Source organism: Brachycentrus maculatus, unplaced genomic scaffold, assembly GCF_059751285.1.
Source record: "Brachycentrus maculatus isolate JH-2025_06_01 unplaced genomic scaffold, ASM5975128v1 h1tg000261l, whole genome shotgun sequence".
In the NCBI taxonomy this organism is placed as follows: domain Eukaryota; kingdom Metazoa; phylum Arthropoda; class Insecta; order Trichoptera; family Brachycentridae; genus Brachycentrus; species Brachycentrus maculatus.
The window spans coordinates 957,562-980,933 of NW_028281012.1; the positions used below are offsets into that span (position 1 = coordinate 957,562).

Genomic DNA, 23,372 nt, shown 5'->3' on the forward strand with positions numbered 1-23,372 from the left:
GTCAACATCATCTAGTGGCAAAAAACCGCACAGACTTTTTATATGACCTATTATATGTACTACCACCACCAAAATAAATATTTTTTTCAGGGGTAGACAGACAGAAACATATTGCATGTGTTTTTTTATTTACACCAGTGTTGTTCCAGACTCAGCTTTTTAATATAATTATTTTTTAGTAAGTATATATGGATAAATAAAGAGTATAAACTTCACCTTAATCGTAAATTACAATTATTTTAGGCCTGTAGGCTCTGCACAAATCATCAGCGATGCTAATCACAACGCCAAAATCTGCATACGCAGTCTGACGCATCACAAAAGGTTTATTGCGCAGTTTATTATCTGGGCGTTGTAATACTGCATTTCTACAATGTATCATGGCTCCAAATTTGCCACCAATTCTGTGTATATTCCTATTACAATTGAAATAGCATTTTTGAATTTAGTATTTACAAACTGGTGGAATTCTTGAGATTTTCTTTTAATGAAAACACCTTTGTAAGTACATAATTTATTTAAAGAAAAATTGATTCATAATGAACATTTATTATGGATTTTAAAAATAAATAGTAAAATCAATTACATCTTAGAAAAATATTAATATATTAGAAAATTTATTAACCCTTTGGACGCGTAAATCAACTATAGTCCATGGATTTTTACAAGTCATGGACTAAAGTTAACAAATAAAAGAAATTTACAAATAAAGGAAATAAAATAAATTTATAGAATACTTTATTTTTATTTTTTGCTTTAAGCGTTCAAAGGGTACATTACAGTAAAAATGTGTAAAAAAATGCTTAGTGATTCAAATAAGTACATAATATATTGCGATTGATAAATGTGTATATTAAAAAATAGGTGCTTTAAATGGTATAGTTATGTTTGTATCTAATTGGCGAACTATATTATTGTGTGAGATTTACGAATATTTTTAGATACAAAACAATAACAAAGCATTACAAGTTAAATTGATTATGTAAAAATCAGTTTTGTTAACGCAAAACCACAACAAATTATCATAAATATAAAAAAAACAATATATATAAATATATATATATATATATATATATATATATATATATATATTTATATATATATATTTTTATATATATATATATATATATATATATATATATATATATATATATATTTATATGTATATTATTTTTTTTTACAATAATATTATATCAATTAGTATACATATCACAGGTGAGTTTTTTGTTCCGTCCTATTAATAATTTTAAATTGCCTTAGAAACCTTTGTTGTTTTCTTTTAAAAAATCTAAATAGACGAATTAATTTCAGCAAACACATTAAAAAAAAATATTAATTAAAAGAGAAATATTTGTTTTTTTAATTATTTACAAAGGTAATTAGTTGCAAATACCCGGTGGCAACCATGTGTGGTACCAATTGAAGGTTTTCAATGCCGGAATAGCAACTATCCTGTTTATAAACAAAGGCAACCAAGTCGAAATATCCCTAATCATTCATGATATATTACCAGAAACAGTGCTCATCTATGCTGACCTGTAAAACTCAAGCGTTCAAATCATATTGGCATTTTATAACCATTTTCTTATAGCTCTTGTATTGACAAAAGTTGCCAATTAATATAGGAATAAATGTTAATATAACGGAGGCATTAAAAACATCAACACATTGTTACGGCGTTGATATTCATAAATTGGTATTGAACACTTATGACAGCCGAATCACAATGGTGGCTAAACTAAATAGGCCCGGAACATAAAACGCACCTGCAAGTATAAAAATAAAAACTAAGATGCATTATAGATATTTTAAAGGGTAGGAAAAATTTCGTGAGAAGTTATATATGTAGACATATTTGGCATTTTTGTGTGTTTAGATAGACTTCATTTTTATTGCACCAATCTGGAAGTCATTCCAGATTTCTTTTTAGTATGTAACTGTAGTTTATGTGACCAATTGTTTTGAAAATCTATTATACTGTATTAAATCTATTGTATGATGGTGATGATTATTGTAAGTGATGATTTTCATTAGTGTATTATTAATTGTGATTGTACATATTTTTGTTAATATTGTTAAAGGCATTTGCCGTAAATAAAATAAATTATGATAAAAACAGTAAAACAATTTTTAAAATTATGATTTCTACAAGAAATCTTATTGCAGATTTAAATACATGGATAAGAGTGATGTTTGTCATGAGCAAACGGAGCATGCATAAAGATATACAAACATACCTTTAATCTAAATATAAAGCTACATCTCACATATTTTTTAATTAATATCTATTTATATTCTTTTAAGTAATAACATCCTATTACCTTATTGAAAATGTCGTTCAATACTTACTATGTAATATTAATATATGCATACATATAATAATAAAACCCTTATCCGCACCCCAATGGTGCATAGGGCACTGCTTCATATAAACGCAGTGCTATCTTGATCGTTTACACATGAAGGAAAGGTGATCAGCCCTCCGCTTCAGGTACCAGTCTAGGGTAATATTGAATAAATATTACAGTGAAAAAATCACTTATATTTATTTGACCCCCCCCTGGGAATCGAACCCGGGACCTCCAGAACGGTAGCCGAGTGTGCTGACCATTACACTACGGTGGCGGACATACATACATACATATATTATTATTACACAGTAAGTTCATATCTTCCGATTGTATTTAATAGTCATAATTTACAAAAATTTGAATAGATTTGTGATGTGATTATGGATTATTATGCAAGATCCATAAACTTATTTATAAAATTAGATTTCAAAAAGGGATTACTGGTTATCAAATTTTATTAATGATTTCATAAGGGCAAGATTATGGGATAGTTATACATTTTTGCATAAAGTAATAAAGGGCTTTGAAATATTATTAGTTAACAAGGACTAACACAGGTGCCCATTTTCACATACTTACATAAGAAAGCTGTAAGCCATGAGCGAGCCTGTGTTCCTGCATAATTTATTATAATTATTGGATCAAAGGCAGGTAGCATTTGCTGGCTTGCCAATATCTCATACACAGTTACTTATGATTAATTCTTCATTTAAAAGAGCAGAAATACTAGTCTGGCTACCTCAAACACGCAATACCCGATATAAAGTAATTATAACTGTAGGGAAAGTAACTGACTACATGGTGCACTTCTTTTTTGGACCCCTATTTGTCCTAAATATTGTACACGGCACTGCATAAGATTCATACAGTGTAGCATTAACTTGATCATTATTGGACAAGAAATACCGATAGCAGAACGGAGAATAGCGACAATGGCTACGGTCATTTATCCATACTCGCACAAATTGTGGGACATACAAGCCGTTGGGAATTTGTATGAGTTCCTTGAAGACATATCACTCTAATACCTGTTAACACACAATATTACAATTTAAAAAAACAAAGCTATTTTATTCTCCATATGAATTGATATGTAAATTTTATTTGCAAGTATGACCAATAACATAATACATAGTCACTAGGTCTATTGATTTTTTCCCAAATACATACATACATTTACTTCAGTCTTATTTATTATTATTGGTTATGCTATTAATTTTGGAGGATTCCATTAGTACTACAAGTATATTTATTAGCAGTAAAACTTTATAAAAAAAGCACATACATTTAATGTGAACCCTACCCAGATTCGAACACAGACTCTCGTACGCTACACTAAATGTCATGACAAAGTATCTGTATTTTCACTTAGGAGGATAACGAGATTTACATTCTTTACAAATAAAAGGATCGTTAAGTTTATTTTTGAATTTATGAAAATTGTAAAAATTCCATGGTTTCCTTCATTATTTTGATTTGTAAAATTCCCTTAAAAAGCAGCATTTCACTTTGCCGGTGACACGTTGCATCAGCACTTACACACAACTTCATGTCAATTTATTTGTGCACCCACTGCGAGCATTACATACAGCAAGCTCCGTGAGTGGGAATCAAATAAAGAAATGACACAGTTTGTTTATTGATTTGAAATATAGACAGTTTACCCCTACATATATCCCTTATTTGCTATTTATCAAATTCAATATGACTCGCACCATTTTGTTATGTGATTGTTTAATATTAATTATTTTTCTAGTAAGAAATTAAGTGAATATACCCTATTAATTACGAATTTGTAATTTTATTGCTAATTAATAAAACCACCATAGAAAACTTGATCTTTATGACACTTGCTCTTCAATATAAAAGTATTTTTGTTTTTAAATTTGATTTGAAATAAATATTATAAATGACGCATTTCAATATTTCTTGATTTTTTACTTAAACGTCCTTTAAACAGGTTTACACGAGGTATTCAATCCACCAAATATCGGAACCAGCTTTAACATTATTTTGTGAAAAGAAGACAGCATATTGTCGGCAGAAATGCAAACTGTAAGCCCCACGTAAGAAATATATTTTGGTGGCTTTGTACTAAGAATTCTTATCCGATTCAATGTGTCTTAGTTATGACGGAAACACTAGAATTTAATGTTTATTATTGCCTGTTACAACCTACCCATATTTTCTAATAATTAATTCTAAGTGATTACAATATTTGACAGTAAAATTGACAACAATTGTAAATTTAACAAAAATTAAATATCAATTTATAATCTACAATAGTTTTAATAATAATAATAATCTAAAATGGACACGGCTGTCGTACAAAACAAAGTCCTGATTTTCCATATTGCGAGATTATTGCAATCTTAATATACATATACATTTCTCTATAAGAATGTGATTCAAAGAGTAAATTCACCATTAGTGACAATAAATTTTGATGATTTTTAAAAATTATTACGCTGTTTTACTTACAAAAACCTTTTGATGCAATGATATAGATAAAAAAGAATATGGAAGCCTGGGTATTTGGTGAATGTTACACATGTATAAAGTGATCAATTAAAATAGCCTATGACAGGTCGTAAGTCCTGTAAATGCCTAGACTTTCATATTATTCTTCATCTTTGTTGAGTTAATAATAAAAATAACTCCTAAGTGGAGACAAACCCGCAATCTGTGAACAAAGATTTGGATACACTCGAAATATTATTTTGATATAAATTAAATAGATAAGTGAAAACAAATATATATCACAAACTTGAGATAGAAATTATGAAACTTTTAAAATAATTACAAAATTAGGTTGATTTTAGTTCTTTCTAGAAATTCATAGTTTATTGCCAGTAATTCAAACCACAAACAGTATCTGATGGGATCCGTTGCATCTCTAGTCTTCAAGTCCTTAATTGGTTAGGTTATGTTAATGTCACAGCTTTTCAGGGGGTTGATTTGTTCAATGTTTAGGTGGGCTATAAAGCGAAGGCGCATCTGAAGAGCCGGCCTCAATCTCCTGATGATTCCCTCCACTTCACTCTTCATCATGTCACCGACAAACATGTACTTTATGTGGTAGCTATATTTATATGTTAAGGATAACCTCCATGCCAGTTATATGTAATAATAATAATAATAATAATAATAATTTGGATAACTGATATATTAATAAGAACAGCAGCACCAAATGTTGGGCACACATCCATTGACAGTTCAACGTGATTCAAATGATGTTCCATACAAAATGTATGAGAAAATGTTTTTTTTTGTGATTTTTTTCCGATGTTTTGATAGTTATTCTGCTATTCGGGTCGGAGACAAATGCAGCAAATCAAAGATCATTAAAATCAGTTCAACCGTTCTTGAGTGAATAAATGGTATAACTAACACGACATTGTTTTATATCTATACTAAAAGCAGTGCATCTTATAGCCTGTAAAATACGGTATGTATTTTTATTTAGATTGGGTTTCAAAACAAATATAATAAAATAAAACTCTTATCCGCACCCCAATGGTGCATAGGGCACTGCCTCATATAAACGCAGTGTTATCTTGATCGTTTACACATGAAGGAAAGGTGATCAGCCCTCCGCTTCAGGTACCAGTCCAGGGTAATATTGAATAAATATGACGGTGAAAAAATCACTTATATTTATTTTACCCCCCTTGGGAATCGAACCCGGGACCTCCAGAACGGTAGCTGAGCGTGCTGACCATTACACTACGGAGGCGGAGGCGGAGATTGGGTTTCAAAGGTTTAATAAATATTGAAAAGGATACAGCAAGTCACATATTGGGTCAATGTGGCTCAGGTGTGTCTGGGCCTTGTCTATCTGCGCCAGGAGTTCGTATAAAATAATGGTGACTTCAATAACAGCCCTCGGTAGATCAGTGTTAAACCTTTGCAGGAAAGGTCCCACCAGGTGGCACAAGAATAGAAACTGTACTTCAGTTTGAATCACGGGTATTAGTTTCTCTTTTACAAATCTGAAAACAACAATTTTATAATGTTTATTCATAAATAACTTTTTTTAAATGTATTTGCCGACTATATAATATTCATGTACTCAAGGTCAAGGTTACAATAGCCACACTTATCTACCCTGTACTCTCATATATTCTCACATACGTTTCATATCTTCTGTCATTCTCTTTCACATAAATAGTGTACATGAAAGTTTTCGCTTACAAATTAGAGCTACAAAGATAAGAGGGTTTAAATGCTGGCTCATACAGCTAGAACTTAAAATGTGCAATCAGTACTTACTGCGGAACTTGTCCAACCTGCCCAACCCCTGCGTGGTACCACATGGAATGTGCCAGGGCTAGAGTGAAGCTAAACTTGTTCTCGAGCAGAGCACTGCGTGTGGTGGTCAGATTGAAGAGCTGGAAGGGTGAGTTGTTGTACTGCCACTCTGCCATTTGCGGGCTAACAATCACCTTCAGAATGCGGTCCTGCAGCACTGACCAGTACGAATCGGGCAAGGCCGCCATCACGAGGCCCACGGCGTTGATCCAAGATTGCAGCTGATTAGCGGGTATGACTGTGAAACCTTTAGTTATGACATCCAAGAGATTGGCTCCCACTACAGAAGGTACTAAGGGAAGAGACATGAGTTCCACGCATGTCACATGTAGAGCGTGAGCTGATGGGTTCGGGAATTCGTTGAAGCGCCAATCTGTATTTGGAAAGTGAGTCTTTCCGGCCATTGCTGAATGTTGATGTAAGTCAATGTTTTTTATTTCAATCCTGCTGATATTTTTTAAGGCAATAAGCGTGAGAATTTTCAAACTGAGACAGGTTTGATGTTTCACTAAAAATTAGTCTATCAGTTCATTATATGATGCTTATAAGCTTCCTATTTGCTTACTTTTGGTAGAGCGCGAGAGAACATTGAATACATTGGAATCGGGTTTGCAGTTACTTGTGAATAGTATACTGAGGATCGGCAGCTAAGTATAATTAGGGTCGGGGTTAATAAAAAAACTGCCCGACAACAATGTTTTAATATTATGATTTTAAAAAATACGGATAATCAAACATCATTATTCAAGAAATTTCATGCGATTTGACGTTCAACTATCCAGTTTAATTGAGGAAATGAAATAAATCAAGGAATTTTTAAAAATAAATAAAAAAAAAACATATCATTTTAAGATGCTGTGCAGAAAAGTTTTCCTAATATGTACACACATTTGCTCACTCCTTTCAAGAACGTCATAAATCAAAAATCGTCAATTTTCAGTTGTGCATGTCTTCATAATGCCCAGAAAATGTACTATATCCCAGCAAAAGCGGCTTATTTTTAACTTAATATTTACCCGCTACAGAGCAGAATGTGTTGTTTTTGCACTTTTAAGAAAAGGTATTGTTCAATTCTTTTTTTAAATATGTATACTATATATTTTTCAAATGGAGAAAAAACCTTCAGGTTTTACCTAAAAAGATCTGTTGCACAGTAAAAAGTTTAATAAGTGGCTTGATATTTATTTTTCATACATTGTATTATATTTTTAAACTTTAAAAATATTCTCCTGAAAAATCAAGTTTTTTTTATTTATGACGTTCTTGAAAGGAGTGCGCGATATATGTATGCAAGTTAGATTGTAATGTAGCAAAAAGGATACTGTCCACAATTCTCCGGATCAGTACCATGTAGTAGTTAAGGTCAGGCAGCCAGGTGGTGGTGCTCTCAGTCTCGGCGAGGTAGGCCTGGAAGGGCTCGGAGGCGGCCCATCCCGCGGGCCGCACATCTCGCAACGAGCCCAACACAGCGCTCACCAGCTTGCGCTTCAGCGCGGCCTGGTCACGCAACTTCCGCTCGTAGTAGTGCAGCGTATTGTACAGGTATGTCACTGGCCGATCTGACGACAAAAGTAACCCAGACTCGTAAACAATCATATGGACACCGGAAATATTAACATTCTAAATGTAACTAGATCAATTACACAAGCGAGGTATGGATTTACATAAACAGAGCTGGAATATATACTTGTCCCTAAGACAATACAAATACAATTGCGTGTCATAAGTCGGAAGAATGAGTTAGTGATGAAAACTTATAGTTATTTGGTAAATTTACAATTAGCAGAAATATACAATTCCAACTACAAAAACAAACAAAAATTCAATCCAAAACTGAGCAGACTGTGCTGTCTAAATGGATTGTTCTTCATGCTGAGATCAAAATTTTCCGATTGCCGGGAATCGAACCTGCAACGCCTGTTTCGCAGTCGAGTGTCTACCCAACTACGCCTGCAATTTGGATGTGTAATGTCACTGTAGCCAATTGATATATACATGGATAATTGCAAAGAATGAAAAATATTAAATATTGAAGTTAGAATGATAGATCTGACTGTTGCTTTTGAAAGCTGCAATGCTGTGCTTCTTGCCAATAGTGGAAACAACTGCGAGCGCTGGTAGCAAAGGTGTAAAATGTGTGCTAGGAAAGTGATTTGTTGACCAATGTTGGCAAATCTAAAGTTATGGTTTTGAAAAGAGATTAATGTAGATCTGGGTGTAAAACACTAGTAAATGGGGAAATTTTGGAACAGGTAAATGATTTCATATTTTTGGGAAGTATGTACGTTGTTTAGGGATGGAAAGAATAATAAAAATATTGAAAGGAGAGTGAATGCTAGGAACAGAGTGAACGGTGCACTGAAATCAGTTATAGTAAATAAAAACATATCAGCGAAAGTTAAACTGGCAGTACACAGCGGAATTCTGATTCCAACGCTAATATATGGAGTGAAGCATGGAGTTGGCAAAAAAATTATAAAGTAAACTGAATGCAGTCAAAATGCAATCTCTCAGCCGAATGTGCAGAAAATTTATGGATGATAGGTGTTCAAATGGTGATATAAGAAATTAATGCAAAGCTGAGATTAAGCTGAAAAAAGCTGTTTTGAGACGGTTTGGGCATGAGAATCGAATGAGTGAAGAATAGTAAAATAAATGTATGAGGTGAATGTAGTTGGAAATAGAAGTACAGGAAAACCGAGGAAAACTTGGTATGATCAAGTATTTCAAATACTTAGGCGTAGTTAGTTCAAGATCTGGAATAATCAGCGGATATATATGAGGAGATGCATGAATGTGGAAGAGGTGAATAATATTTGGAAGGACAGAGTGGTGTGGCATTCTATTCTCTCAGCAATCCCTACATCAAGTGGCGTGATGGTATCTATCCACTATTTGATCTATTATTAATAGAATAAAGTCATCTTAAATTTAGGTTTTAATTAAGTATTTAAAAAACAAAAACATAGAAGCTTATGGTGCAAAATACTATCAAAAACATGAATTACTTTTTTTATAAATGAAAACCACTTTCAGAAAACAAACTGTTTGATATAAAAATTAAAAGCGTTTAAAGTGTGTCTGTTATATAGGAAACATACGTAGGAAGTAAAGAAATATTTATATACTTACCGTGAAACTTATAAAGGCATCCTAGGTGGTCGAGGAGCAATTCCAGACTCTTGCTGTTCTGTGGAATCTCAAGGAAACGGTGGACCACGATGTCCAAAACGGGGATGAAACGAAGGCAGACATTGCTCAAATACACCGGAAGGGAACCTCCATAGGGGCCTGAAGCTTCCTCGGGAGCAAATTTCTCTGGATACTTTCGATGAAAAGACAGGTGCTTTTCATGCCTGAAAAACACAAGGTTGAGGTTCTTATGTGAAAATCTGTTTTAAATTGGTATTCTGTTTAAGTCCGAAGAGACCATGATCATCGATGCTTTTGTGGATTTAAAATTTTGCTTAGATTGTATTGTATATTAAAAAGACAGATTCAAGCTCCTTTTTCTTGTAGACGTATCACTCATGTAGTACATGCTTGCTAACATGTTACTTTTTTTATCTTTTTTATGTTTTTCATTTTTTTTTTAATTAAATTTTTTTTTTCTTGTTTTCTGATAGTCAAGTATTTTTTGTATTTTATATTAACATTATTCTAGTTCTACTTATAATACCTATTGTATTCTTGCCAGTGCCCTTTACTATGACCTAAATTATATTGTATACCCACACACAGGCCATGCCTTTGTGGGATCTTTTTAGTATTTATATTTTATTCATATTTTTTTGTATTTATATTTTATTCATATTTTTTTGTATTTATATTTTATTCATATTTTTTGTATTTGAATTTATGTCATGTTTGTATAATGCAAAAGAATTTAAAAAAAAAAAAAAAAGTTAAGTAATATTTTCATTTTACAGTAAGACCTAGATAGGAGTCATTTCCCTATAGTAGTCCTATAAACACAGAAAGGTCGGGGGGTGCCAGAGAAGCCGCTGTTCGAGGCATTTCGTGGACTTAACGTAATCAAAATATTTAAGGAGGCAGAGCGATTGGCCCTGCGCTATCGAAGCCTGAGGTTTGAGGACCCCTCAACTTTGTTTCCCGCTTCGTTTGGCCTCTCATCCCCGACCTGTTTGGCATGAGAGACCCTTCTGGTAGTTGCACTACCGCCAACATAGCCTAGTGGATCATTGAGAAACGCAAGCCTCTCACCAAGACAAGGTAGGGATCACGAAGGGAAAAGAGTTTTCTCTGTACCCCACATTAATAACTTTTAATTACTAAGAAAAAGGAATTATAATATACATGTTTTAATATTTGATTACCAGTCTCGCTGCTTCCAATGTTCAGGAGAGTTCTCTTTAACAAATTCTAAAGCTCTGTTGCGTACTTCGGATCCCTTGAGAAGTAGCAACTGGATAATGCAGAAGCATACTTGTGACTCATTTCCATCGGGATTAGCTCGTAAAGCCTGAAAGAGTTCAACAATATAATGATAATAATCAGTTAAAATTAACAATAATCATAATTAAACTTAACATTAGGTGGTTTCAACAAGGTATGTACCATAATGTACCCTAATGTAATGGTCAGCACGCTCGGCTACCGTTCTGGAGGTCCCGGGTTCGATTCCCATGGGGGGTCAAATAAATATAAGTGATTTTTTCACTTTAATATTTATTCAATATTACCCTGGACTGGTACCTGAAGCGGAGGGCTGATCACATTTCCTTCATGTGTAAACGATCAAGATAACTCTGCGTTTATATGACGCAGTGCCCTATGCACCATTGGGGTGCGGATAAGGGTTTTATTATGTACCATACACTTACACTTTGCACAAGAATATCTGAACTTCGAACCAGCTTGTGTTAACATGTACATAGTAAGCCTTTTTAAGGAAGGAAATATTCTATAAGGATATATAAATCTTTTAAATTACCCTAGAAACACCTGAAGTGTTAAACTGATAACAATGCAATGCCTTATGTACAATGTGATATAATAATAATATATGATTTGTTAAGAATCATTGTGCAAATTATTACATCAAGGGCATGCGCAAAGAAAACTAATTTAATTCTTATTAGGGGGAAGAAAAAATATTATTACCAAGCACAGGACAATTCTGTCAATGGTCACAATATTGTATTTCCAAATTATGTCATTAATGGCATCAACACATTTGTGAATGTGGGGACTTCCCGCTGTGCTTGTTACTTCAAAAACTAAATAGTCGCAAAATTTTCGCAGATGTGCGGACAATGCACGGGCGCCAATGCTTTCCAAAATCCTAAAATATAAAGTCTATTATTATTTTAAAAGCAAATACACATCAAGTACATAACAGAAGATAAATTTATATTTGAAATGTTTATATACGAGGGTCATTCGTAAAATAAGGTTCCCAAATTTTCATATTATTTTTTGACATGTCATCAAAGATGAAGAAGAATATGGAAGTCTGGGCATTTACGGGGCTGACGGCGGTCATAATTTGGAGATAATCCAGATTTTGTGAACAAGTATTTGGACACACTCAAAATGTTCCCAAATTTTATTTAAAATATACAGCTTTATTGATTCCTTAGCATTATACATCATTTTAAAGCTTAAAACCTACTTTATTTTTCTACATAATCGCCGTTTCTGTCTATACACTTTTGCAGACAATGCTCCAACTTTTGTTTCCCCCAGTTACAAATTCTACCGCCATTCCAATTCACAAAAAATAAACTAAAAAATTAGGCTATCAAAAGGTGTGCGCGCGCAGTGGGCACCTCAAAGCCGGAAACCACAAGCCGAATGGTGTTGAGTGTGCCCAGCAGTTTCTTCAACAGTGTGAAGACAACAAGGAAGAATTCTTGGATTCCATCGTTACTGGCGATGAAACAAGAGTGTTTCACTTCACCCCTGAAATTATGTAAATGTTGTCATTCAACTTCATCAAAGCCGAAGAAGTTTAAACAAATGCAATCTGTTGGGAAAGTCATGACAACCTTCTTTCTGGCAATTATGTAGAATAATAAAGTAGGTTGTAAGCTTTAAAATGATGTATAATGCTATAGAAAACAATAAAGCTGAATATTTTAAAAAAATACAGGAACTTTATTTTATAAATGACCCTTGTATTTATTTCCAAAAAAATATACCATATTTGCAGAATTTCGATTTTATTTTTTTTACCTCACTTCTCATTTAAACGTGATAAAAAAGTAATGTTATGAACACTTCATTTTGAAATGTTTTTGTATTACTGGTCATCGAGTAAATCACTATATTGAAATGTTGTCAATGGTATTTTTGCTGTTTCTAGTATTAGACACTTGGTCCTAGCAAACACAGACAATAATATTTAATAAGAAAATAGAGAATAGGTGATGTAAGGTAAGACTCAATTATCCATAAATAGGGTAAAAATTATACCCTTATGAGGTAAGTAGAAAATATCAAAAAAATAGTTGCTAGCTAAATAAACATGAGTTAAGTTTTTAAAAAATACTTGCTTGTAAGCAATGGGAGAAATTCGATCAGTTTCAAAAACCATTTTCCACAAAAGACATAAAAACAATGGTGTTCCTGGCACAGAAAAGTGTGCGATTATATCGTTTTCATTATTCATTGATGTCCATTTACGATATTCTTCATCGACAGACTTTTTGAGCAGTTGTTTGTTTTCTTTAGGAACAGGGTTCTGAAAATAAATTTATAATTAAATACAAATTTAGAACTACAAAAAAATTTAAGAGATTTTTTTTACGTCAAGCCCAGAACTGGCCATTCGCTTATTTTGCAGACAGGGAGAATTATTTTAAGGGAGAATTTTTTGTTCCTTTTAATTCTTTACCAGAAAATACTAGAGAATCACTTTTAATAAATTTATAAGATTTCAAGTATCCTCAATGATAAGCGGTGTGAATGATAATTACATTTTTAGTACATGGACTAATCAAACTACAATCCTATTGTAAAAAAATAATATTATATATGCTTCGGGCACATCAACAAATCAATATTCCAGTATATCATTACAATATTAAGCATCTTTTCACAAACAGATCAACTGCAAACTGAGTCAACTGTGAATGATGGGTTGGCAGTTGTGACACGCAGACAAAACAATAAAATGTATATTTTTTTAAAATTAAACACTTGAATATACCACTTTAATGAGTTTCGTTTATATATATGAATGACTAGTTTTGAAAACTTACAGATGTTTTCATATTCTGGTACAAATTAAAACTTAATTAACTTAAGTTTTAATTTTTACCAGAAGATGAAAACATCTGTAAGTTTTCGAAACTAGTTGCAATAAATAAATAAAACTCATAAAATGTAATCACTAGTAATATAGATATATGTAGACACAGTTGGTAATAAGTATTGTGATTGCTTATATGTGCTAGTAGTAGTGAAAAAATCAATTAAAAAAAGATAAATGATATGCTTAAAGAAAACTTGATGTGGATATTTACCAGGGAAAAAAATTCTATCAAAACTGGTGGAAAACATTGCAAAGTATGTTGAGACCAAAGGTGTGGCGTACTTTGCATTATAGCACTTAACAATTCCTTGCACCACGAACCATCTCCACCTGAAAAGTAATATTTTGATAATTTATCATATGAATGAAGTAGCGAACTTCACATAAGTGTAGTCCATTAAATATCTTCTTCATCTTGGTGTAGGCCCTTTGGCCTGTTTTTAAGAGGGATTAGCCTCCTGCGATGTCGATTCCCAGCTATCGACCCATCTCTTTGGTGGTCTGCCCGGGAGTAGTCTACCATGGGGTTGGCCATACAGTGCGATGTGGGGGAGTTTGGATGGTTCCATTCTCCTCACATGCCCATACCATTGTCTCTTGGACGACATCTTTGATCTCGCATATTTTCTTGATACTGGCGTTTCTTATTCTATCTAAGACTCTTGCCTGATATGCTTCATAGAATCTTCATTTCTGACACTCTAAGCGCGTTTTTTGTGCCAACGGTGTCCGATCTACTTTCGATCCATACGTCATGATGGATCGGACACAAGTTTTGTAAATCTTGATTTTGATACCGATCTTCATCTCAGGATTTTTCCATATAGCATTTTTCAGGCACCCTGAGATGGCTCTAGCCTTGTTTACTTGCCCCATCACTTCGCATCGCAGATCCGTTTCACCACACAGGTCCACACCCAGGTATTTAAACTTTTTTACCTGTTCTACTAAGACGCCATCCACAGTCGCGCTACATCCCACTGGGATCTGAGAGAACACCATGCTCTTAGTCTTTGTAGCGGATATGGTCATATTGTATTTTTGACTAGCAAAAAGGAATGCGTGCAAGAGTAGTTGCAGGTCCCCCTCAGTCTCAGCGAATACAACATCCGCGTAGCAGACAACATCAATGGTTCTCTCTTCCAGTCTGTATCCTTTATGTAGTCCTTTAATATCCTCCACAATCCCATCTATGATAAGATTGAAGAGGAATGGACTCAGACTATCGCCCTGCCTGATTCTGGTGTTTGTGTTTGAGTTGAGTTGCCTGATTATATGTATTGACTATTTCCGGGAGCACTCCTCTTTTAGCCAGTATTTATATTATATTATAGTATCATTAAATATTATATATATTATATATATATATATATATATATATATATATATATATATATATATATATATATATATATATATATATATATATATACATATACACACACACACAAATATATACGAGGGTTGCCTTTTAAGTTTTTACAAAAATTGATTAATGTAGTTGCATTAAAATAATAGCCTTGTTACCTGTTACGTGCATGGCTCTGGCCAATGTTAAAACCAAGGCTCTGTTGAGTTCTTCACTTTCAGCTGATACTAGGGGTTTAGGCTCGGCTAGAAAACGAGAAAGTTGTGGTTGAACCTCACCACTGCCTAGTCCCGTAATAAGACGGAGGGCTGTACTCTCAACACTGAAATGACAAATAGACAAATTGAAAAGGATGCATGGCAGGGATATTTTTTCTTACATTTATCTTAAAACCTACCATAAATGCAGCTGGGTCTGGTTTGTCTGCGGAACAGCAGCCAAGGAATGTAGATGTGACAGAAGTTGGACTCTATAATGTGGTTGAATGTGATGCATTCTGTATGAAAACATATCCAAAAGAGTATACAATATACCCCATGCGTGAGACTTAAACACTGTGGGTAAGAGTTGATCTGTAAAACATAAAAGAGAACCATGTCCTAGAGTTGCTGATTACGTATATACCTGTACATGTGTATATTGAAGTGAAAGAAAAATGTAACTCACTAATGAAACCCTTTATGCCGAGTGATTCTATTTCTGTGTATACCAACAGTCTGCTGTAAGTTTCCACGAGAGCCGGAGCCATGATACAATTCCCCGCCACGTTGGACTTATTTTGGGCCAACTTAGCAACATGCGAGACTATTGAATGGATGAGAGACATCTTGGAGTGGACTGTCAAACTGTCCAGAATACACATCGAAAGCGGAACAGTTGGTAGGTTGCTGGCAGGACTGGAGTTTGGTACAGTCTTCTGGCTTCCCAGAATGGTATCCACTAAGGCTGCCATTGGCCGTGTGAAGAACTCTTGGTTTGTGGAGTATGCATTACACAATAGCGCAATCCTGAAGTCTGAGCCCACACAAAGAGACGCATTATTTGAAGGCATCACCAAATGTTGAAGAAATCTACAAGAAATAGTAATACGTAATATCAATAAATTTTCTAGATTACATTAAAAATTCTGAAAATCATTGTAAATTTTGGCAAGTAAAAATTATCATACTTACTCGTAGTGGAGTTTCAAGGTATGAGGAATAGGGCGATGCATATTAATGTGCTCAGATTGAGCTTTCTTCATGAGATGCATCCATATGCATGTAATTGCCATCTGGTGGGTGCAATGTGCCCGGCTGTAGTCAGGTACTACGAGCGGTTCTTTTTCGGAATATAAAAGGTCATAGAGCTTCAACACGGGCAGGAAGTTAGATAAAGGATTTCTTTGAATGCTACCGGATATAAATTGAAGAAGAACCCACATTAAGTGGTCTCTCCCTTTCCTCAGATCTCTTCCAGAGAGTTTATCATGCAACGCCATAACTATGTTTTGGAAAGAAGCAAATTGGAATAGAACGAAGTAAATAAGTTGCGAGGAGAGATGGAGCCACAGCCAGTGGGTAGAGGATACTTCGTCAGACTCGGTGTCCTGCTCGTATCGTTCCATAGCCAAGATGACCAGCTCCACGAGTTGCTCTTCCAGGGCCACGCACCGCTGTTTATGCTGTTTCTGCAACCCGAGCATCGAGCAGACCATATCTCTCGAGTACGGTTGCTCCAAAACATGGCGCAATAGCCTGGTTTGTGGTTTTAGCAACTCTAGATCGTAGGGCAGATTTCCTTTCAAGGAAAACTTTAATGTGATCGGATCCAACCGCCAAGGATTTATGAGGTGATCCGCATAGCCAGAGTGCTCTACCACGGGCAACATATGAGAATGACCTATTATAGAGACCATTTGAGCGCAAGCCCGAAAGCTTTCTACAAAACTTGATAAAAGTTTTGCTAGTTGCTGAAAAATACGGAATAATATAAGTAAAGTAATTGTGGAAGGATATTTATATATAAAAAAAGGAAAATAAAAGTAGCGAGCTAACCCAATGAGGCCAATTGTTGCTGTCAGGATATGCTTTTTGGATTTCATTTACAATAAAATAAGCAGGAAGCAGTGATGCATTACGGTCAAATATATATTCCATCATACTTTGTAAAGCTTTTAGTTGAGGAAGGTTACTTGTATCAAGACGCACGGGTAGAGTTTGGGCCTTTTCTCTGCATCCCTATAAAAAAATTACATGGATAATAGTACAAAAAAATGGAGTATAAATGAATCAATAAGTCACAAGCTATACATTATCATATTTTAGTTAACCATTATGTAAAATAAAAAATATGTATAGTATACAATATATTTATATATTACATATAAGGGATGAAAACAATTTTTTTAATGTTTAAAAACACTGAAATTATTTTTAAGCTTGTATTAAGTACATCTATTTATATGCAGTATATCAAAACTATGCATGAACTGTTTTTTTTTCCACATTTAGTAAAAATGTAGAAGTAATGGTTATAAGGAGCTTAAAATATGTATAAAAAGAGGATTCAATTACATAACAAACAATAAAGATACATATTATAATATTCGCACTTATGTCAATTTTACACACGAGAAAATTCGCATACAATGATTGGATAAAATCGCAAACTTCACAGAAAAAATAAAAATAGGTAAATTACAAAAGTACACGAAATTCAATTGTTTTTACGATATAGTTACCTTCATAATTTCACGGACACCTTTATAATCCACACCTCCAATTATGTGTCTCATAAGGTTAAAGGATTCTATCCAAAAATCTACATTTTCGTGGCTTAATTTATCACACGACAAAATTGCATCGCATACCATCCTGAAAATAAAATTAATATGCAACTTAACTATGAAGACGAGTTCATGTTTGAGATTAAGAAGATATATACATATATAAATGTTTTTTTTTTCATTCAACTGTTTAGAAAACACAATGTGGATTAAAATAAAAGAGTGATCTAATAACAGGTTCCTGGAAACAACAAGTTAAGTCCATTTCTTAGTTATAGATTAGATTTTCCAGTGTTTGCTCCATTAACCCTTTGGTTACCAGGACTTTTGGGGTGAATATACCAGAAATACCACGATTCAAACATAAATAATTAAAAAGTAAAATGTGTTTGATAATTTATAAATACTCTGTGCCATAGTTTCATGGCGCTAATATGTCTCAAGAGTTTAGTTGAATAAATGTATGCAAAGTTATAAAAAATCAAGAAACAAGTAAATGCTGCTCACTTAATGTCCACCTCCTTTTTACGCCGTGCGCATAACACATTGAATCAAATGACACCTGACCTAATTGACGACATCTGGTATTGAAAGAAATAGAGTAGGGGTACGTGTAATGAATTTTGTTTTTTTTTTTAGTTATGCAATAAATGTATTATATTTGTATCAATTTATTGCATATTGTTTATTAACCATGACACGTGTATGTATATTTTAGTATAATATTACAACATTACACATCTTATTTTTCGCAAAAACAAATTTGGTTTCACGTGCTTAGCTTTTCCTGTTTCTTTTTAAGTATTTTTGTAACTTCAATTATTGTAATATTACAACTAATTGTAAGATATAAATGTTCGTTAAATTCTAAATATTGGTTTATAACTTATTGAAAAGAAAAAAAAAACAATACGAATCGAAAAATTTTACACAACCCTGATCACATACTGTCATAGTATTTTATCACATACTGTCCAAAATGTATCTGATACTTTTATAAATCGTGATGTCAGACCCGACGGATCCGGTATTTCTCGGTTCAGTACCAAAAGCCAATATATCAGATTTTAATAACCCAAGGGACTAAGTATTGTTTTCTATTCTAACTAACTAATCATCACACCGCTTCTCCGCAGGGGTAGGCAGAGAGAACCGAACGCCACACCACTGTCTTTGCAAACATTCTTTGCCTCTTCTACATTCATGCATATCCTCATACATACTCGACGATTATTACGACTCCTGACCCGGCCGCTTTCAAGTATTTGACATTTTTTATTATGCCAAGTTTTCCTCAGTCTTCCTCTGCTTCTTTTTCCAACTACATTAGCCTCATAAATTTGTTTAACCGTTCTTTCCTCACTCATACGTTCCACATGTCCAAACCATCTCAACACACCTTTCTTAATTTTATCAATAATGCTTATATCAGCCTTGCATTCTTTCCTTATTTCATCATTCAAACATCGTTTTGCCCAACATTCATCTGAGGGATCGCATTTCGACTGCATTCAGTCTGCTTTCATCCATCTTTTGCCAACTCCATGCTTCGCTTCCATACATAAGGGTTGGAACCAGAACTCCGTTGTGTACTGCCAGTTTAGCTTTCGCTGATAGATTTTTATTTGCTAAAACTGATTTTAGTGCACCATACACTCTGTTCCCAGCATTCACTCTCCTTTCTATGTCTTTATCAATCTTTCCATCTTTAAAAAACATCTACCCAAATATACGAAATCATCTACCTATTCCAAAATCTCCCCATTTACCAATATTTCACACTCAGATCTACATTCATATCCATTTTCTAAAATTATATTACACTATAAGCTATGTGTTGCCACACCCTAAGGTGCATAGTGTGCGGCGTTTGATCAATGTGGCATCAACTTAAGTTAGGTACATGAAGGCAAAGTGACCAGTCCTGCGTTCCAGATTTTTGGTTATTAGAATGCTTGAATCTTGGGATACACATGATGCGAGTGAAGGAAATTACAGCAATATGGGAAATTAAATTAAAGAGGATTTGTAGGGAGAATAGTAACAATGGCTAGGGCATTAGTAAGTTTGTAATGAGGTCCCGGGTTCAATTCCCAGGGGGGTCGAATAGAAATAAGTGATTTTTTCACTCTAATATTTATTCAATATTACCCTGGACTGGTACCTGAAGTGGAGGGCTGATCACCTTTCCTTCATGTATTAACAATCAAGATGACACTGCGTTTATGTGATGCAGTGCCCTATGCACCATCGGGTGCGAATGAGGGTTTGAGGAGGTATGTTGAAAACTGCTAATTTGCATTGAGTCGTCTGAGTCCACAATGCATTTCAATTTAAGTGAAACACAGTCACTAATCCTACAAAGACCTAGCTTTGCTGGTATTCTATTTTTTCTACCTACTATTCCTTCTTTGTTTCTTTTCCCATATAGCAGTAATTTCCTCAACCCTGAGCTCTTCCATTTCATCATCTACATACTATAAAACACATTTCTTTCTCGCAGCCAATGATTTGGAGCTAAAGACTGATCACATAGCCCACATAGAGTCTCAACTGCCGCGACCAGTTGACCATCCGAGTACAGAGAAGTTCCTCGTTGTAATTTGAACTTCATCTGATGTAACGTTATAGCAGCTGTAGATTTTGGAGTTACCTCGCTTGTAGCACATTAGAATTCACAAGGTTTTCTAATATTTTGAGTAGAGTTTTCATTTTGCAGTTGTTTGGAATGGTGGCAGCGCTGGTGAGGTACACTCGAATGCAATTCTCCAAGGATTCTGAACTCAGGGTGGTCATGACAGAAGCCAGATCTTGCTGAAAGTTGACCACCTTCTCATTCTGCACCTCGGGTCTGTACATCAGGAAACAACTAAATGCTTCTTCGATGGCATCCACTCTCTAAAATAAAATAACCAAACTCTTTTACTTAACAATCGATATTAGTCTGGTCTCCTCATTACGCTATACACGCTGACAGCGTAGAGAGAGTACAACACAAGTTCCTTAGATACATTCATTTTAAACTAAATATACTCATTGTTGAGTTAGATTATAATTGCATAATGAAGCGGTTTAAATTAATAAATCTTAGTGATAGAAGGGTAATTACTGATCTGGTCCTGTTATATAAAATTCTTAGAAAATTTTTGGACAGCCCTGATCTCCTAAATCAAATAAAGCTTAGCGTGCGTCTAAGAGGTACTAGGCGAAAATCTGTATTCGCAGTATTTGTACATAATGCAAACTATGCCTTGTTCTTTCCAATTCCGCGGCTTCGCATGTTAGCCAATGCTTTTGAAAGTATAGATTTATTTAATATATTGTTATCTTCCTTGAAATCTGTACTTTCTCAGCATTTCTTCTCCATGTTATAATGGATAAATTTAAACGTTGTGTTTCACTCTCTCTTGCAGCTCGCTGATAGTGTTTGAAGGAGACGTGTATTCACCAGTGCTTACTATTTGTTATTTTATTATGATTTTATGTTATAAGACTATTTGTCATAAGACTTTTTGTTTCTCTATTAGATTAGATATTTTTATATTAGATACTGTATATAGGTATTATCTTAAAGGCTTCAGTCGTTCAATAAATAAATAATTAGTTGAAATTTTACAGGAAGTGCACATATCTTAAGTAATCATGTGTGAAATAAGCTGCAGTAGTATTTTTTGAAGTGAAACTTCTTAGGCAGCGATCTGATAATCAATGGTTGGACGAGTGAAATTTCAAGGACGCGTCACGTTCATTAGGCACATTTCGTTACGTGAGATAGAAGAAATATATAACATAGAAAGAAGAAGAAATAGAGTTTTACATTCTGAAGCTACGGGAGTGGAGAAAAAGAGAGCGACATTAATAGACGGAAACAAAACATCGAATCGGGTATGTCGAGTGATATATGTCAGATTGTGGTCCTGTGGTTTGTGTCGCGGATTCTTAAGTCAGAGTTTCTCGGTTCGAACCCATTCTACCACAATTTGATACCTATTTCTAATAATGAGCCGCTTAGGCTCACAGAAATAGTATGAAATTGAAATATTTGAGTAAATAACAAAAACACAAATATTTCTCTTTTTTAAAAAAATAAAATAAATGATAATAAAAAAATTATAATATTTACAATAAAAAATATCACGCTCATGTATCTCATATTTAGGTATCACAAACTATAATAACAGAATTAGAAATGGAAGCATTAATCGATGATAGTGTAAATATTGAGTGAACAAAATATTTTTGTTATTATAAAACATTAAAGAATTGTATTGTATTCTTAAGAAGTTTCACTTCTATCACGTGCACGGTGCTACACGCGCATTTTTTTTTAACAAAACACGACAGATTTAAAACAAGAGCCTCATAAAGAAAAACACATTTGTCTAACAAATAATTTCGATGTTTTTCTGTTCCCCATAATTTTATTACAGGAGCACCCTTGAGGTAGTATTTTACGAAAACGCCGATATCAAATATCAAAATATAATATTAACCTATTACGAGAAAAGGTGAAAATACTATGTAAACTTCCATGGAATATTAGGAAAATATAGTATAACACTTGTTTGCAAATACACTGTTAATAACCGCGACATTTCGTACAAGATTTAAGAAAACTTCATTCATAAATTCGAATATAACAAGCGATTGACGTAAATCGTTGAGAAAGTAAAAGTGCAATGACAAACTTACCAAAATATCGTTGACAATTGTGATAATTTGTGTTTCCCCCATGGTGTACAGTATCTCCAAAACAATTCTAAAATAAGATCGATTATTTTATCATTTATAAAAACGGCAAAAATAAAGACGATACGCTCAGCCTAAAACACGTCCTCGCCAAGCCAATAATAAGCCACACGCATAGACAAATATTCAATGTCAAAGACTTGTACCTATTAAAATATATACAAATAGGCGTAAACAGGCCACAGGCATTATCATAGACAATATGACAAATCATAGACAAAACTCAATATCTAAGTAAGCACTTTGATCCATATTTTAAGTATTTCAAAGCCTCCTAGATAATAAAAACATTTCCTTATTGTAATTTAAGTTTTGGTAGGTAGTTAGTTGCCTGCAGTTATTTGTTTAAAAGCTTAGTACATATTTGTATTATTGTGACGGTTAATAGTATTGGCTGCTTGTTGTTTCTTTTTTGTACTAAATTCATACCATCTGTTTTAATATAATAATAATATTAGTATAATAATAATAATAATAAATAATAATCTTGGATTATTTATTAATATATATATATAAATATATAAATATATATATATATATATATAT

The 23,372-nt window shown here is 33.6% G+C and overlaps 1 protein-coding gene across 1 annotated transcript; it reads right to left on the reverse strand.

Annotated features, from left to right (window-relative positions):
- Positions 1-1,215: 1,215 nt before the first annotated feature.
- On the reverse strand, positions 1,216-22,935 carry MED23 (mediator complex subunit 23). Its single transcript, XM_088266068.1, has 17 exons — positions 22,770-22,935; positions 20,731-20,975; positions 18,033-18,165; positions 17,347-17,529; positions 16,483-17,261; positions 15,977-16,380; positions 15,708-15,882; positions 15,469-15,632; positions 14,153-14,271; positions 13,181-13,368; positions 11,787-11,967; positions 11,000-11,145; positions 9,795-10,018; positions 7,985-8,221; positions 6,624-7,068; positions 6,137-6,343; positions 1,216-5,433 (listed from the first exon to the last, which is right to left on the reverse strand). Exons 1-17 carry the CDS (start codon positions 22,809-22,811, stop codon positions 5,271-5,273), a joined length of 4,035 nt encoding a protein of 1,344 aa, XP_088122194.1. The 5' UTR covers positions 22,812-22,935; the 3' UTR covers positions 1,216-5,270.
- Between the last annotated feature and the right edge of the window lie 437 nt (positions 22,936-23,372).

Excerpts from the sequence above, each read along its gene's own strand:
- MED23 (XM_088266068.1), bottom strand. The coding sequence starts at position 22,811 with ATGGGGGAAACACAAATTATCACAATTGTCAACGATATTTTG. Across the intron at positions 11,146-11,786 it reads ACAGAATTGTCCTGTGCTTG|GCTTTACGAGCTAATCCCGA; the intron begins GTAATAATATTT and ends GAACTCTTTCAG. Across the intron at positions 8,222-9,794 it reads ATGCCTTTATAAGTTTCACG|ATCGGCCAGTGACATACCTG; the intron begins GTAAGTATATAA and ends TTTTGTCGTCAG.